Raw genomic sequence first — 19,645 nt, forward strand, 5'->3', positions numbered from 1 at the left:
CTCAGGTCATGATCCTGGAGTTCCAGGATCAAGTCCCGCATCGGGCTCCCTGCTCAGCAGGGAGTCTGCTTCTCCCTCTCATTCTCCCCCCTCTCATGTGCTCTTTCTCATTCTCTCTCTCAAATAAAATAAATTTAAAAAATCTTAAAAAAAAATAATATAATAACCATTGCCATGGCAACGAACCACTGCCATGGCAAAATTATTTGTTTAAGTTCTCTGCAAGTTTTATTAGGCACTCATGAATTTTCATATATTATGATTCAATCAGTTATAGTAGTTATTAGTGTTATTTTGATGCTCCAACTGTCCAACTCCCATCAACGACAGCTCTTTCAAGCTGGGTCCTAGATTCTTTAGACACAAACCCATCCTCATAAGCTTACCTATTCCTTGACTCTGACCTGGTCAGGTATTTTTACAAGCCCTGAGTTCTTTTAGTGGGTAATAGTACTTAAAGAGATCAAAATCTGGGCCCTAGGGGTATTCAATGCTAGAGGATTATTTGGAACAGTTTAAAGAGTACAAAAACTATTTATTTCTTACAGTTCTGAAAAGGGTTACTCTGTGAAACCATTTGAACATAGGAAGTACTTATTAGGAAGTACTTTCTTGTAACAACATTCCAAATTTCTTCCTTGGTTATTAACTGTTCAAATTTTCTCCATGTATAGTCTTATCAAAGAGTCTTTTATACCCTTTTAATTTCTTCTGTATCTGTGGGTTTTTGTTTTTTCCTCATTCTCCTTCCTAATAGCCTTTATCTGGCTTACTCACTTTTCTTGATTAGGATATACAGCAGATAATCAATTTATTGACTATTTTTTCTTTATGAAAAGGAATTACTGAAGTTACATATCAGTTCTACTGTTCCATTTGCTCTTCTAGCCTTATATATTGTTTACTCTTACTTACCAAATTGCTTAACAAGTAGAATAAATTCACTCTTTAGACAAAGAACACAGAGTGGAATAAAACTCCTTACATTTAAATACTGGAACATAAAAAGCAGGCTTCTTAATGGAATTGAGTTTAACCCATACACATAACATTTCTATCTAATTTCATCAAGCTTAAAATAATTACCAATTTTTAAAAATAGTATTCTTACCTCTTTTGTAGTACCTGCTCTTCCAGGTTCATGACTTACACAAAAAGGGCCAGTTTTCCATGCCTCTGTGTCTCCACAGTCACAAAATCCCCCTCCAGTAGAAGTATGCATCTGATAAATGAAAAATGAGTTTGTCTTGATTTCAAACATATTACAAAGCAAGAAGGATGAAGATGACTCAAATAATAAATGCTCCCCAATACTTAAACCTTAACTACCATTAATAGAAACCAAATAAACCAAAAACCGTTTGTCAACTGAAATAAATAAAGATCCGAATACTTAATCACAACAAAAATGAGCCTTCAAAACTGACAAAATTTTGAAACAAATATGCTTTGAAACATCTAATTTTTAAATAATAGTTTTTAAAATTGTGTACTAATGGAGAACAGACTGTGAAGAATGCAAAAAAAAAAAAAAAACAGCCCACTATGCAACACCTAGAATGCTTGAGTAATGACATTTTTCTGCTTAAACACACTTCTAAAAATCATTATAATAATACTTATATAGTTAAGAAATGTTTACAGTATTTACATCTATTTGATGTTCCACTGCAATTAAAATTATTTAATTTTACTTTTATTATTATTTACTATTTATTTTTCCTTTCAGGGTTCCTGCAAACAAACAAAAATGATGCAACATATATGAATCCTGATATAGGATGATGACAGTGGCCTGATTTTGAATCTTCCCCAAAACCTCCTTCTCCAAAACATAAAATAAACAAGGAGAGCAATAAAACCACACGATTCATGTCTGCAGCATTACTGAGAGATGAAAAATAAATGCCACGGCCTTCAAACAACTTGTTCCATTAGAGTTCCTATTGCCTATCGTTTGAAGCCTACAAATGCAGATGAGAGAGGAGCTTAAGAAATTCCATGAAAGAAAACAGAGAGGTACAGAGGACTTAGATGAAGCACACACAAAGTCACACCCAATGTTGAGGAACATAGGTTGAGACTTGGCAGTTCCCAGGGAAAGATCAAAAGTGAGCATGACCAGAAGTGGCAACCTGAGAGAAGCACTGCTTTTGGAGGAAAATGAAATACATTTAAAAAAAAGTGATAAACCTTAACAGTGTGGCAGTAAACGAAAAAAGGAAATAAAAAGGGAAAATTAAGGATCCTAGAGAAATGAGAGAAACAACACAGGCCACTCTCCTCACCTCGCCTCTGCCACCAACATCATCTATAAAAGAAATTACACAGAAGAGGACCGAACTTATAGAAGAGAGCACTTGTGGACACTGTCCATGAAATAAAAAAGAAATAGACCATATTCATACAAAACTATTACCAAAAAAGAAAGGCAAAAAATGCAGTAAGAGCCAAAACCCAATCACAAAGCTGAAGAAAACTGTAATCTAATGTTTCAAACTTAATTACATAGCCTCAAACAAGCATTTGGGGGATATGAAAACCCTTAATCAGATTAAAGCACCTTTAATTAGAAATAAACTAAGAACAGAAGTGGACAAAAAAGGAATAAATGAGACCTGACTGAACTCAAGAAAAAAAAAAAAAAACAGAAGAGCACTAGAAAATCCTATCAGAAATGAATTCCAAATTACAAGGTGTCCAAGACAATACACTCAAATGAAAAATTAATAAATAACATTAAACAAAGCAGGAGAAATGAAATGTGATACATTTCAAGAAATGAAAATGTGATAATTAAAGAAATACAAGGTCAGAGAGAAAGGGGTTGCAACAGAAAATAGGCATAACTGGAGTCACCAAAGAAGAAAATCTGAACAACGGAACAGAGTTGATACTTACAACTGTAATCTAAGGAAATTTCCTAAAATAAAAGAAGACCTGAATCTACACACTGAAAACACCCATGAGTAACTAAAACTCACCTAATATGATCAACTCTGAAGTATATCCTATGAAAATTCTAAGACTTTAAAGATAAATGTCCTGAGGCTTTCTGGCAAAAAGATGAAATAATATAGTAGTAAGAAAATTAGACTGGTGGGGCGCCTGGGTGGCTCAGTTGTTAAGCGTCTGCCTTCAGCTCAGGTCATGATCCCCGGGTCCTGGGATCGAGCCCCGGATTGGGGTCCTTGTTCAGTGGGAAGCCTGCTTCTCCCTCTCCCACTCCCCCTGCTTGTGATCCCTCTCTCGCTATATCTAATTAAAAAAAAAAAATTAGACTGGTATCAGACTTTTCAATGACAATGTATAAAACAACAGCAGAGCTGTGTTTTCAAGGAAAGAAAATGCAAACAAGGATGTTATCTCCAACCAAGCTATAAAAATACAATTTTGAACATGTCAGAACATCGGGAATACTGTATACATGAGCCCTTCCTGAGAAATCTACTTGAACAGAGATCAGCAAACTTTATGTATAAAGGAACAGATAGTGGGGTGCCTGGATGCTCAGTCAGTTAAGCATCGGACTCTGGATCTCAGCTCAGGTCCTGATCTCAGGGTCATGAGTTCAAGCCCTACTTAAAAAAAAAAAAAAAAAAGGAACAGATAGTAAATATGTTAGGCTTTTCGGGTCATATAATCTCTGTTGAATTACTCAAATCTACCGTTGTAGTGCAGAAACAGCCACAGATAATAAATACATACACGAGCAAGGTTATGTTCCAATAAAACTTGATTTATGGGCACTAGAATTTTGATTTTATATAATTTTCATGAAATAGGAATTTTAACTTCACATAATTTTCATGTATCATAAATTACTACTTTATCTTTTCCCCAACCACCTAGAAATATAAAAACAAACTTAGCTTGCAGGCCATACAAAAACAGGCAGTGAATCAGATCTGACCCACAAATTAGTTCACCAACCCTTAGAGGATGAGCTTCATCTGACCAAGAGGTGACTAGGAAGAGCTCAGAAAAAGGACAGATGGTGAACATTTTATAAATTCAATTGCAGAGTTAAGATACAAATCAAAAGTAAGGACATGGATGAAGAATGTAAACATTATATGATCTAACAATCAGAAGGGCTACAACTAAAAATTGGGACAAAGGAAAGAAAATAAGATTATCAACTATTACACAGGTATTAAGAGGAAATCAAAGATACCATTAAAACTGACAGACTAGGGGCACCTAGGTGGCTCAGATGGTTAAGCGACGACCTTTGGCTCAGGTCATGATCTCAGGGGCCTGGGATTGAGCCCCACATCGGGCTCCCTGCTCAGCGGGGAGCCTGCTTCTCCCTCGCCCTCTGCCATTCTCCCCACTTGTGCCTTCTGGCTCTATCTCTCTGTCAAATAAATAAATAAAATCTTAAAAAAAAAAGTAAAAGCATAATCAGAATAGGGAATGGCATAGAAGCAAGGCACAAAATCTAGAAGCCTTAAAAAAATCTGGCAAATTTAATATATATATTTAAAAAGCCAAGACAAATGATAGCATAGATCAAGTTAAAAGGTAGAAAACAGATCTTATAAAATCAAATATACACTTAAGATTCAGCAATCCTACTTCTAGGTTACTCAAGAGAAATGCAAACATTTCTGTACAAAACAAAGACTTGTACATGAATGTTTAAAGAAGCTTTATTTAAAAGCTGGAAACCAATGTGCACCAACTGATGAAAAGAAATTGTAGCAGATCCATATAATGGCAATAAAAGGAACAAAATGCTGATATATGAGAGGATTTCAAAGGCATTTTGCTAAGTGAAAAAAAGCCAGACAGGAAACACTACACACTATATGATTTCATTTATATGACATTCTGAAAAGGCAAAAATATAGGGACAGAAAACAGTTCAGTGACTCCCGGGAACTAGGGGTATGGAAGCAAGACAACTGAATGCAAAGGGTATCTGGCAGATGTCAAAACATATCTTGATTGTGGTGGTGGCTACTGACCTGTATAACATCTGTGAAAACTTCAAACTATACACTTTCAGTGTAGATTTCATTTTATATAAATTATATCTCAATAAATCACACTTAAAACAAGGTTTTTTATTTTTTATTTTTAGATTTTACTTATTTGACAGAGAGATACACAGCGAGAGAGGGAACACAAGCAGAGGGAGTGGGAGAGGGAGAAGAAGCAGGCTTCCCGCTGAGCAGGGAGCCCAATGCGGGGCTCAATCCCAGGACCCTGGGATCATGACCTGAGCTGAAGGCAGACGCTTAACCAAATGAGCCACACAGGCGCCCCAAAAACAAGTTTTTAAAAGACAAACATAATAAGATAATGTTTGTAAAGTATGTAACATAGAAGTAAAAGGCAAAAGAAAAATGAGTAAAGAAATAAACAACACAGAAGAAATTAAACAATTAAAATATGAAAAGATGTTAACACTACAGATAACCAAATTAAAATAATGACGTTCTTCAATAATCTGAAATCTATCTAACAGATGGCAAAATGTAAAAAAAGACTAATTAAAGATTGGGGACAGTTGTGGAAAAAGAACATTTTCATATTCAAGATTTTATTTATTTGAGAGAGAGAGAAAGCACACAAGCGGGGGTGAGGGGCAGAGGGAAAGGGAGAAGCAGACTCCCCGCCGAGCAGGGTACCCAAAATGGGGCTCGATCCCAGGACCCCAGGATCATGACCTGAGACAAAGGCAGACGCGTAACCGACTAAGTCACCCAGGCGCTCCCATTTTCATATTCTTTTACTGAGAATGTAAGCTCATGGTAATTCAAGGAAAATATCTGGCAAAAATCTAACAAAATTTTAAATGCATACACCCATCAATCCAGAAAATCTACCTCTAAATATCTAGCCTCAGGCATTCTTGAATATTTATATACATTGGTTCATATGAAAACAAAGGTATATGTGTACACTCCAACATTTTTGATCAGTGAAAAACTGGAAACAACATAATTATCTAAAAAAGGAGAGGGCTAAATATATGATGATATAGGGTCCCTGGGTGGCTCAGTCGCTAAGCGTCCGCCTTCGGCTCAGGTCGTGATCCCAGGGTCCTGGGATCAAGCCCCGCTTCCGGCTCCCTGCTCAGCGGGAAGCCTGCTTCTCCTTCTCCCACTCCCCCTGCTTGTGTTCTCTCTCTCGCTGTGTATCTCTCTGTCAAATAAATAAATAAAATCTTTAAAAAATAATATATATATATATACGATGATATAATCCCATAAAGGAATACATGCAACAATTAAATAAGGCAGGGGAGTTGTTATATGTATCAACATAGAATTATCCCCATGATATACTGTTAGGTTGAAAACAAACTGTAAGATAGGATATACAGTAAGATCCCATCTATATACACACTCACATACACACCCCTCCTAAACATATAAATGTGTGTACATGTTTGTAAATACATAAAGATTTGTAAGGATGTACATACATTAAATTGTATGTAGTTTAACAAAGAAAGTACAATGGGACAGAATGGCAACTATAATTTTTATTTATATTTTTCCATATTGTTTGAATTTTTAAAAAGACAGTTTTATTGTATTCCCTGGGTAAATTAATTATTTTTTAGTGCTGTTGTATTTCGTTTCTTTTATTTTTTTAAGATTTTATTTATTTATTTGAGAGATAGAATGAGATAGAGAGAGAGAGCATGAGATGGGGGAGGGTCAGAGGGAGAAGCAGACTCCCTGCTGAGCAGGGAGCCCGAATGTGGGACTCGATCCTGGGACTCCAGGATCATGACCTGAGCTGAAGGCAGTCGCTTAACCAACTGAGCCACTCAGGCGCCCCAGTGCTGTTGTGTTTCAAATATAAGAATAAATCTCATCATGTAGGATTACAGCAGGCTGATGTTAAAATAGACCCTCATGGTTATTTTTATAATTAAATGTTAGATATCAGCTCTACCTATGATCTAGTCTTTTTGATCCTAACACTTCATTTCAAAAGACGTTTGCTGAAAGCCTCTATGTCCCAGGTACTATGAAAGACAAAGGAGGTGTAAAGTCAGACCTGGGCCTCGTCCTAGAGAGTTTACAGTCAGATGGGGATGAAGGACACACAGACATATCATTGCAATTTAGTAAATGAAGATAGAGACATTACACAGGAAAGGGAGAAGAAAAAGAAGCCTCGTAGTGGGCTTTGTTTTCTTCTCCAGACTTACGGTAATTGACTCTGGAATGTGTTCAATAAAAGGACACCAATGTTAGAAGCAAACCTGGTTTGGTATCAGTTTCCAAGATACAAGAAGACCCCGGTTAGGTGAACTCAGCCACTATTTTGGTTGTTTGATCAAAGCTACATTACTGTGATCGTGGCTTCCTGGAATTTAATCTACTTATCAAATCAATGACCTTGGCCCTGTCAGCAAGGATGATGGCAAAACAAACAGCCTGTTCCTTTTATCCAGGAAGATGGCAAAGTAAAAATGCAAGGGTATTTCATATTCACCATTCCAGAATAAGCAAAGAGAAACAACATTAGAACAATCAGGAAAACACTTTTCAATGAAGTGGGGAAAATTTTTTTTTAAGTTGGGTTCAGTTTGAAAGGTTTTAGTTTAAAGGGTTTCTATTTAAAGGTTTCTGCAGGTTCTGCGGGATTCTATACCACTACTTGTAGTACATTTGGTATAATTCTTTCCTGAAGCACTTTGGCAAAATGTACTAAGAACCTTTGAAATTCATAAAAATTAACAGACTTTGTTTTTTAGAACAGTTTTAGGTTTAAAGAAAAATTAAGCAGAAAATACCAAGTTCCCATATACCTCTTCTTCCCCCATCAGTTTCCCCTATTATTGACACCTTGTATTAGAGTGATATATTTGTTGCAATTGAGGAGTCAATGTTGATACATTATTTTTTGATACATTATTATTAACTAAAGTCCACAATTTACATTAGGGTTCTCGGTGTTGTATACTTTTTTGGTTCTAACAAATAATGACATGTATATACATCTTCAGTATCATACAGAATAGCTTTACTACCCTAAATATCCCCCATGCTCCACCTATTCATTCCTCCATCCCTCCCACCACCATTCCCCAGGCCCTGAACTTTTTAGTCTCCACAGTGTTGCCTTTCCCAGAATGTGATACAGCTAGAACCACACAGTATCTAGTCTTTCACAGTAGCTTCTTTCACTTTGTAACATGCATTTATGGTCCTGCCAGCTCTTAGTAGCTAATTTCTTTTTATCACTGAAGAATATTCCATTGTAGGGGCGCCTGGGTGGCTCAGTTGGTTAAGCGACTGCCTTCGGCACAGGTCATGATCCTGGAGTCCCAGGATCGAGTCCTGCATCAGGCTCCCTGCTGAGCAGGGAGTGTGCTTCTCCCTCTGACCCTCCCCCGTCTCATGCTCTCTCTCTCTCTATCTCATTCTCTCTCTCAAATAAATAGATCTTTAAAAAAAAAAAAAGAATATTCCATTGTATTGGTATACCAAAGTGGCGTATCTATTCATCTATTGATGGATATCCTGGTTGCTTCCAAGTTTTGGTAAATGTGAAAAAACCTGCTATAAACATTCCTGTGCAGTTTTTTGTGTGGGTGTAAGCTTTCCGTTTATTTGGGTAAATATTAAGGAACACAACTGCTAGATCATATGGTTACAGTATGTTTACTTCTGTAAGAAACTGCCAAAATGTTTTCCAAAGTAGCTGTACCATTTTGCATTTCCCCCAGGAATGAATTAAGAGTTCCTGCTGCTCCTATCCTCATCATTTTGTGTTGTCAGGTTTTGGATTTTGGCCATTCTAATAGGTGTGTAGTGGTACTTCATTCTTGTATTAATTTAATAACAAATGATGCTAAGCATTTTTCATGTACTTGTTAGCCATTTATATATCTTCTTAGTGAAGTCTGTTTCAGATCTTTTGCCCATTTTTTAACTGGGTTGTTAATTTTCTTACTGTTTAAGAGTATTTTGTACATTTTGGATACCAGTCCTTTATCACATACACGTATTGCAGACTTTCACCTAATCTGTGGCTTCTCTATTTCCTGAAATATTTTTTAATCCAGTAATTCTACCTCTGAGAACCTATCCGAAGGAAATAATCCTACATATAGATAAGTGACTCACACATAAAGATATTTATAGCAGGGTGCCTGGGTGGCTTGGTTGGTTAAGTATCTGAATCTTGATTTCGGCTTGGGTCATGATCTCTGGGTGGTAAGGCTGAGCCCCAGGTTGGGCTCCACGCTCAGTGTGGAGTCAGCTTGAGATTCTCCCCATCTCCCTCTGCCCCTGCCCCCACCTACACATGTGCTCTCTAAAATAGATTAATCTTTAAAAAAAAAAGAAAAGATGTTCTGGGTGATGGACATTGGGGAGGCTATGTGCTATGATGAGCGCTATGAACTGTGTAAGACTGGTGAATCACAGACCCATACCCCTGAAACAAATAGTACATTATATGTTAATTAAAAAAAGATGTTTATAGCAACACTGCTTACTATAAAAAAATAACAATCCTAATTACATTCCCCCAATAATAGGTAAACAATTAAAATAAATTACAGTTAAGTATTATATACACAATGTTTTAAAAGAAACACCAAAAACTGAATGCATAATTTTATATATTTTGCTTTTTCCATATAAAAGTATACCATGAGAATTTTTTTCTTTCACAATTTTTTAAGCTTCATTTGAAAACATTTATTTCTGATTAAAGGGGATGATTGTATGAATATAGGCTTATCTCAGAGATCATACAGGTTTAGTTTCAGACCACTGAAATACAGCAAACAGCATGATAAAGCAAGTCAAATGACTTTTTTGGTTTCCTAGTACTTATAAAAGTTACATTTACACTATACTGTAGTCTATTAAGTATCTAAATTATTATCATTATATCTAAAAAATGATGTATATACCTTAATTTAAAAATACTTTACTGTTTAAAATGCTAACCATCATCTAAGGTTTCAGTAAGTGGTAATCTTTTTGGTGGTGGAGGGTCTTGCCTTGATGTTGATGGCTGCTGACTGATCAGGATGGTGGTTGCCGAACATAGGGGGTGGCTGTGGCAGTTTCTTAAAATGAGAAAACAGTGAAGGATATATACCACACTGACTGACTCTTTCATCAATTCTTCTGTTCCATGCAATACTGCTTGATAACATTTTATCTACACTTGAACTTCTTTCAAAATTGAAGTCAGTCCTCTCAAACCCTGCCAGTAATTTATCAACTATGTTTATGGAATATTCTAAATCTATTGTTGTCATTTCAACAGTCTTCACCAGGAAGAATGTCTCAAGAAACCACTGCTCACCCATCGAAAGCAACTCGTCATCCATTACAGTTTGATCATAGATTGCAGCAATTCAGTCATGTCTTCAAGCTTTAGTTCTCTTGCTATTCCTACCACATCTGCAGTTATTTTCCTCCAATGAAGTCCTGAACCCCTCAAAGTCATCCTTGAGGGTTGGAATCAACTTCTTCCAAATTCCTTTTCATGTTTTTTCCTTCTTTGCATGAATCATGAATGTTCTTAATGGCATCTAAAATGATGAATCCTTTCCATAAACTTTTCAATTTACTTTGCCCAGACCCATCAGAGGAATCACTATCTACAGCAGCTGTAGTTTTATGATATGTATTTCTTAAATAAGACTTGAAGGTTGAAATGACTCCTTGATCCAGGGGCTGCAGAATGGATGCTGTGTTAGCATCAAAAGAACATTATTCTTATTGTACATCTCCATCAGAGCTCTTGGGTGAACAGATGCACTGTCAGTGAGCAGTCACATTTTGAAAAGAATCTTTAATCTGAGCAGTAGGTCTCAACAGTGAGCTTAAAATATTCAGTAAACCATGTTGTAAACAGAACTGTTGTCATCAAGGCTTTGTTGTTCCATTTATAGAGCACAGGCAAACTAGTTTTCATGTAATTAAGGGCCTTAGGATTTTCAAAAATGCAAATGAGCACTGGCTTCAACTTCAAGACATCAGTTGCATTAGCCCATAACAAAAAAGTCAGCATGTCTTTTGAAGCTTTGAAGCCAGGCAATGACGTCTCTCTGGCTATTAAAGTCCTAGATGGCATCTTCTTCCAATACAAGGCTGTTTTGTCTACATTGAAGATCTGTTGTTGAGTAGAGCCACCTTTATTAATGATCTCAGCTAGATCTCCTGGAGAACTTGCTGCAGCTTCTACATCAGCACTTGCTGCTTCACCTCCCACTTTTAGCACTTTATGTTACAGAGATGGCTTCTTTCCTTAAACCTCATGAACCAACCTCTGTTAGCTTCCAACTTTTCTTCGGTAGCTTCCTCACCCCTCTCAGCCTTTACAGAATTGAAGAGTGGTATGGCCTTGCTCTAGATTAGGCTTTGCTGTAAGGGAATACTGTAGTTGATTTGACCTTCTATCCAGACCCCTCACACTTTTTCTATATCAGCAATAATGCTTTCTAATCATTCACGTGTTCACTGGAGTAGCACTTTTAATTTCCTTCAAGAACTTTTCCTTTGCATTCACAACTTAGCTAACTGGCACAAGAGGTCTGGCTTTCAGTCCTCACTCAGCTTTCACCATGCCTTCCCTACTAAGCTTAATCACTTCTAGCTTTTGATTTAAAATGAAAGATGTGTGCCTCTTCCTTTCACTTGAACACTTAGAGGCCATCGCAGGGTTATTAACTAGCATAATTTCAATACATTTGAGTCTCAGGGAATAGGGAGGCCTGAGGAGAGTGAGAGAGACAGGGGAATAGCCAGTCAGTGGAGCAGTAAGAACACACACAACCTTTATCAATTAAGTTTGCTGTCTTGTATGGGTGCAATTTGTGACAGCCCAAAACAATTACAATAGTAATATCAAAGATCACTGATCACCATAACAAATAAAATAATAATGAAAAGTCTGAAATACTGCGAGAATTACCAAAATGTGACACAGAGACATGGAGTGAACAAATGCTGTTGGAAAAATGGTACCAACAGACTTGACACAGGGTTGCCACAAACCTTCAACTGTAAAAAGCACAGTATCTACAAAACACAATTAAGTGAAGTGCAATAAAATAAGATATGCCTATATATTATTTGTTGTAACTCACTTTCCTTGCTTTAGATAAAGGAAACATTTATCTATTTAAATATAATCTTTAACAGTGGGTGCTTGTTTACTTTGAGGAGAAAATGCAGAGGTTAGCTTCAGGTTATTTTTAAAAAATAGTACTGGGAACTTGGGTGGCTCAGTCATTAAGCGTCTGCCTTTGGCTCAGGTCATGATCCCAGGGTCCTGGGATTGAGCCCCGCACTGGGCTCCCTGCTCAGCAGGAAGTCTGCTTCTCCCTCTCCCTCTGCCTCTCCCCCCACCTTGTACTCTCTCTCTCTCAAATAAATAATAAAATCTTAAAAAAAAATAGTACTGTATTATGTTCTTTTTTTATATCTACTTTTTTTAATGTGTCCACAAGCATTTAAGTTCTACTCTTTTTTTTTAAGTATTTTATTTATTTATTTGACAGAGAGAGACACAGCGAGAGAGGGAACACAAGCAGAGGGAGTGGGAGAGGGAGAAGCAGGCTTCCCGCTGAGCAGGGAGCTGGATGTGGGGCTCGATCCCAGGACCCTGTGATCATGACTTGAGCTGAAGGCAGACGCTTAATGACTGAGCCACCCAGGCGCCTCTAAGTTCTACTCTGTTAACAAATTTCAACTACACAATACAGTGTTATCAACTATAGTCACCATGTTGTACGTTAGATCTTAAGACCTTATTTATCTTACTGTAGGTTTTCTTAAGGGATAAACTACGGAGAACCTAGAGATCATGAAGAGTCACATTACACACAGCAGAACAAACAGTTCAAAATTTCAACTTTGTTATTTTCTTGTTCTCAAGTTGTTTTGGACTGTTCTGCCACTAAAAGTTTTTCTTGGTCCTGTCTTCTTCACACAGTATCCAATCTTCGGTCTGTCCCCTGTCATTACACTCTTCTTCCTCTTCTCTTGAGCAACACATATCCCTTCTTACCTCTTCCAATCTTTTTTTTTTAATGGTTTTTTTCATTTATGAAGTGTTTTATTATACAAAAGAATATATACAGAGTATAGGTAAGTTACAAAGTATAACAATGAAATGAACACCCGTGAACCCAGCACCCAACCCAAGAGAATATGAATACTGCTGAAACTGCCTGTGTGACCATCCAGAGTCCCATTCTCTTACCTGCCCTGGAAGTTAATACTCACTTGTATTATGCTTATTAGTCATTCACATGCTTTTCTTTAAAAATTTCATCAGACATACAGGTATTCCAGAGAGATTCTATCAATATATTCTCTCATCAAAAGTGTTCTGTCCCTTCACACTCACATTTGATGGGTAATATTTTTTAAAGCTTATAGACATCATCTTTTATTAGTCATAAAATAGCCCATCCTTCTGATGACTCAAAGGTTCCTGAGTAAACCATGTAAGCACCTTCTTCTGTAAGAAGAACTCTGCAAAACCTCAAGATGGTAAACCTAAGTATGTTCCATAAAAGAGTGCTTTGTGGTGGTGATGTAAACTGGTAAGCTTTAAAAACTTAAAGGTAGCTTGATGAAAAGGTTTCCAAAATTTAACAAACAAGTTTTTACTAGTCTACAGAAAAACCAGAAAAGGAAGAAATGTAGCGAGCTCTTTCACAGAGCTACATGGATACAATTTAAAGGACTAACCTTTATTCTGGGATTATCCTACTTTCTTGGAATTAAAATGTCTTTTCCTTTATAAAATGATAGGAAATGGCAGGTATATTTGGTTGCTGTCCTTGTGTCCTTTTTAAACTTAAAATTGAACTTATATAGCCAAAGAAAAATTTGAAAACCCTATGTCTCATCCAAAGCTTTTGCAAATTGTACTGACCCACAAAATCCCAAAGCTTGGAAAACATAAGCTTAGAAGTCTTTAAATTTGAGGAACTGGAAAACTTTGGTCTTAAGACTTTTAGCATCTTTCCCTATTAGTCTCCCAGAGTAAAAATGAGAAGAAATTAACAACTTCCTCCTGTCTCTACTTTTGGCATTCTTTCTTTGGTTCTCCACCGTAAGAAATACTATAATTAATGGAGGTGATGAGGAAATATGGAAATATGGAATAAAGTTAACAAATGCTTAACTCTATAAATCTCATCAGCGATTAGCTTTGTAATCTTGGGAAAACATTTTAACCACACTATATCATAGGTTCCTCTATCTGTTTATTCTTGTGCACAATAATAATAATACCTATAATCTATATCTATAGCCCATCACCTCCTGAAATAGAAGTGGTAATGTTGAGGCCAGTCTCATAACATGAATAGCGCTTTCAACTCTATGGAAGACACAAACATAACTTCAAGATGTTATATACATTTACACAGGACCTTAGAGAGTGTTTAACAAGATGTTAAAGAGAACCATCAATAACATCAACAACATCTAAGTCCAGAGTATACAAAGTATACAACCACTACAAATATTTGAGAAATACATTTCAGCTCAAAATAAAGTTGTCTAAAATGTAACAAGTAAGGAAAAAGCCCTCAATCTCATTAGTAATTAGCGAAAATTAAGACCACAATGTGATACTATTATATACCCACCAGACTGGCTAAAATTAAAATGACTGACAAGACCAAATCTTCCAAGAACGTGCAGCAATGGGAACTGTCACGTACTGCTGGAGAGACTATAAATTAGTATAACCACTTTGGAAAACAATGTGACATTATTTATTATAACTAAAGATTCACATACCCTAGAACTCAGCATTCTATTCCAGATATATACCTTAGAGAAACTGCTGGACATGTGTACCAAAATACACAAATAAGAATGTTCACAGCACAACTCTTCATAACAATCTCAAACTAGAAACGATCTACATATACAGTAAAATGAATAAAGACAACATGGATTATTGAACACTGTAAGATCAATGGACAAACTACAGCTATTAAACATAATACTGAGTGAAAGAAGCTACTCAGCAAGTAAAAGATACAGCATGACTCTGTCTATATAAGCTCAAAAACAGAGAAAACTATTCAGTGTGATTTGGGTGATAAACTAAAAGAGAAATCAAGAAAACCATTATCACACAACACAGGAGATCCAACGGGAGAGAGAAAGACTGTGATCTAGAGGGGATAAACAGGAGGCCTCTGAGAGCTGACAATGCCTATTCTTGACCTAAGTAGTGGTTACACAGATGTTCGCTTCATAGTTATTCTCTAAGTTGTTCATATGCCTTATACAGTCTTTTGTATAAAAGTGATATATCTCACAAAAAATTTACAAAGGGCTGCCTCTTGAGGTAGTAGCTCTCCTATCGTGTGTTATTTAACCAAAGCTAAATGTTCATGTATCAGAGCTACTGCAGCAGGAATTCGAGTACTGGTAGGAATTTGGACTAGATGGCCACCAGGTTCCTGCTAATTTAGAGATTTTATGGATCTATTTCCATACCTTGTAACGATGATTTTTATGAACACTATTCTGGAAGCAGTCCATACAGAGCACACATGTTGGGTCAATTGCACAGTCCCTGAAAAAAATTAAAAATTAGATCCCAAAATTTAGAGGATGCCAATGATGTTTAAGGTATGACTATAATATAATGTGAATGAGTTTCCTGTGTGGTGCACAAGCTGAATATGAAAATGTCTCAAAAACTAAATTCCAAATAATTTTAGCCATATTTGAATATATAGGTTTGGTTTTGATTCTTAAATAATCCTCATTACTTTGAGCTTTTACCTGATTTCAGACTGCTAAGTTGCATATTAAAGTTAGTTTTGTGACAAATGATTAGCTGTTTTTTCCATTATCTGTCATCATCTTACCCTCCTGCATTTATAAACATATTTTCACAAACACTGACTGTTCACTGGTAAATGAGGCTTGAATAAAGACAAAATTCATTAGAATGTAAGCAGCATAAGGGCAGGAATGTTTCTTTATTTTGTATATTGTTATGTCCTAAGTACCTAGAACAGTGCCAGGCACATGGTAAGTATTCAGTTAATATTTATTGAATGAACAAAAAAAACTCAATCTCTCTTAATCTCTTCCCTAATAATAACTCTTAAAAGTCACTATCTTATTTAACTTTTTCAGGAAAACATTAAGAGCAACAAAAATTGATGAAAAGTGCAAAATCAATTTTTAAAATATCTAATTTAGAAGAATCGAAGAGATGGAACTGGCAAGTTAAAAAGTGATTTTAAAGGCTATTAGGAAATAAAGATTGCCTAACTATACTCTTGAAAATATATATGATCTACTGACCTATTTAGAGCAGAATTTCTCAACCTCAGCAGTACAGACATTCTGAACTGGGTAATTACTTACTGGGGATAGAGGAGACTGTCCCGTGCTGCAGGACGCCTCAGCAGCAACCCTGTCCTCTACCCACTAGATGCTAGTACCATTGCCCCAGTTGTGACAATTTAAAATGTCTCCATGACACTTTTGGAGAAGTGAGATCTACAAATGTCTATTATGCTGTAGCTGAAACTGATTGGGCTTCAGCTAAAATATATATAAAGAAGATAAATAAACCTTACTACCTATGTAGCAAAATAGTACACAAAATACAAAAGCTGCCTTTTTTCCTGAGACAAGAACAGGATAAAGATACTATGTTCTAAACAACTGTTAACTACATGTAAACCAGGGGCGCCTGGGTGGCTCAGTCGTTAAGCGTCTGCCTTCGGCTCAGGTCATGGTCCCAGGGTCCTGGAATCGAGCCCTGCCTCGGGGTCCCTGCTCGGCAGGAAGCCTGCTTCTCCCTCTCCCACTCCCCCTGCTTGTGTTCCCTCTCTCGCTGTCTCTCTGTCAAATAAATAAATAAAATCTTAAAAAAAAAAACCTGCTCTTACAAAGGACAAAAAGCCTATAGCTGCTTCCAGTTTCCCTACCAATGGCTTTTTCTACTCAACTGAATTTCAACTGTCCCTACAGGTCCACAATCCCCCAAATCTCACTTGGTAGCAAAAACTGACCTGAAATGACATAAGACTACAGACTTTATTTATATCACTTGCTGTGAATATTCATAGATTTCTTACAGAAATGCTATGTTTGATGATAGGATCCTGCCCTGACACTGCTGGAAAAGTGTTCAGAACTCTGAAATACACCTGGCCCTAGGGTTTCAGATAAGAGTATGTGGACTATATTATAAACAAGGCAAAAGTCCATCTCTTAAATACTTTTAGAGAACAGAAAAGTGAGACAACTGTTTAAGTCATATACTCACAAACAAGCTATATAAGCAAAAACAGATTTATAAGTGCATAATAAAAGGAAATTAAGTATGATTAAGTATATTATAAATAGTAATACACAAAATAAAATACATCATAAATAAGTACAAAATACCAAAATTGAAATTATAACCAATCCTAAATTTCTAATTCTTACCTACAAGAATATGTTGTCTCTCCACTTTTGAAAACCTTCCCACAGAGTTGAAATGCTCCACTGTGTTTCAATTTCTCTAAGCAAATATCTGGATCTTCTCCAAATAAGTACCATTCCAGGGGAGTGAATATGGACATTTGTATGCTCTCCTCCTGCTTTTCCAAATCTGGGTCCATTTCAGCAGAATAAATTTCTGGCACCAATTGTGCCAAATGGTGCAAGAAAGTAGTATAAAAATCAACTTGCTGATCCCACCACTGAAAGAAAAGAAAACAAAAATTAGACTTTGTTACAAGTTTCCTCTTGAAGATGTAGGGGGATAAATATTGGCACAATTCTGTAACTTCAGAGAAAGTGATTTACAATATATTATCTTATCCCTCACCAAAACAAAAGGAAAGTGGGTAATTAAAAAAAAAATAGCCTTGGAAATAAGTGGTTGCCCACATACCACATATACCTGGAAAAAGAAAGAGCAGCTGTATTGGATGAGAATTACTCATTACTCCAAGAGGAATGGGCAACTCCTGGTCTGTGAAGACAATTCTATTACCAGTCATGTGCTGTACAGACAAAGCATTCCCCAGTCTTAGTTTAATTGTTTTAAGGAACCATAACATTTACTGAGAAATAAAAATGAATGAGTGCAAAAGAGTTTTTAGAATGCCAAAAGCACTAAACATAAAAGAAAATGGGTAAATTAGACTCATCAAAAAGTACACCTAAACCCTTCTGCTCTTTAAAAGAAACTATTTCAGATGGCTTATCTGTACATGAAAACATGTTCAACATCATTAGTCATTAGAGAAATGCAAATTAAAATGACAGTGAGATACCCTTACACAACCTATTATATTAAGGTGTAGATAAAAAATAAAATATAAAACTAACAATATCAACAGGATCCAGAAAACTGGAAAAGGAAAATGCTGATAGGAACTGAAAATGGTATAGCCACTTTACAAAAGAGTTTGGTAGTTTCCTTACAGTTAAACATATACTTACCTTATGACCCAGCAATCAAACTCTTAAGAATCTACCTAAGAAATGAAAACTTATGTTCACACAAAAAAGTATACACGAATGCTATAGCAGCTTTAAATTGCCAAAACCCAGAAATAACCCAATTGTCCTTCAACTGGTGAATTAGGAACAAACTGTGTTACAGCCAAACCATGGAATACTGCTCAGCAATAAAAAAAAGTAAGTTATCAATACATGCAACATCAAAATCTATTATTGTAAAAGCAGTCTAACTCAAAAGGCTATGTATGCCTCTTAGCAATTGGGGACATGTTCATAGTGACAGCATCTGTGTGAACTGAGCAGAGCTCATCTCTGTGCCAAATTCCTGATTCCCATCATGGGGTTTCATAGACACTATATGCAGGTTTCAATAACACCACCATTCCACTCTTATCTTCAAACAAGACAGCTTTCCAAGTATCAAGAAATGCCCTGTTAAAAAAAGACATTTGGGGATTACTCATTTGGGCTTAAATGTGAGGTATGATTACCCTAAACCACCCGACCAGCCCAGTCTGACCAATTCTCGATGGCACTCAGTAACAGCAAGCTTAAATGAACAGAGGTAAGGGAAACAGAAGGTTGAATGCACAGATCTCTACTATCAACCCAACACTGACAATTTAGTTGCACTTAACATCCTTCTAATTAAATTAATATTATTCATTTGAAATGGGCTAGCTATGGTATTTCATGTTTGTCTCACAGTTATGTAAAAACTGGCATTTATACATAGTTTTGTATTTGTTCACATTAAAGTTATATTCTAAAAAAATAATTTAAAATGTTAAAGGCTATGTACTGTATGATTCCATTTATATGACATTCTGGAAAAGGCAAAACTAGTAGCAAGACAAAGGACTACACAGTGGTTGCCAGGGGTTTACTACAAAATAGAAGTGAGGAAACTTTTTTTTTAAGATTTTATTAATTTGAGAGAGCAGGAGTGGAGGGAGGCACAGAGGGAGAAGCAGACTCCCCTGCTAAGCAGGGAGCCCAACACGGGGCTTGATCCTAGGACCGTGAGATCATGACCTGAGTCGAAAGCAGACACTTAACTGACTGAGCCATGCAAGGTGCCCCTGAAGTGAGGGAATTTTGGAGTGCAATGGAATTGTTCCATACCTGTATTATGATGATGGTTACACAACTGCTGGCAAATATCAAAACTCACAGAATTATATAAT

The 19,645-nt window shown here is 36.4% G+C and overlaps 1 protein-coding gene across 2 annotated transcripts in view; it reads right to left on the minus strand.

Annotated features, from left to right (window-relative positions):
• Positions 1-19,645, minus strand: part of UBR1 (ubiquitin protein ligase E3 component n-recognin 1) — a 149,584-nt gene that overhangs the window by 117,155 nt on the left and 12,784 nt on the right. For both annotated transcript variants that reach the window (XM_028126716.2, XM_028126715.2), the window contains exons 2-4: positions 17,433-17,689; positions 15,474-15,552; positions 1,112-1,222 (exon numbers count right to left, since the gene is read on the minus strand). In XM_028126716.2, the coding sequence (XP_027982517.1) occupies positions 1,112-1,222; positions 15,474-15,552; positions 17,433-17,689 (447 nt within the window). The remainder of the gene's footprint in view (positions 1-1,111; positions 1,223-15,473; positions 15,553-17,432; positions 17,690-19,645) is intronic.

Source organism: Eumetopias jubatus, unplaced genomic scaffold (genome assembly GCF_037043125.1).
Source record: "Eumetopias jubatus isolate StellerSeaLion01/CBP00866 unplaced genomic scaffold, mEumJub1_p1.0 scaffold_7, whole genome shotgun sequence".
Classification (NCBI taxonomy): domain Eukaryota; kingdom Metazoa; phylum Chordata; class Mammalia; order Carnivora; family Otariidae; genus Eumetopias; species Eumetopias jubatus.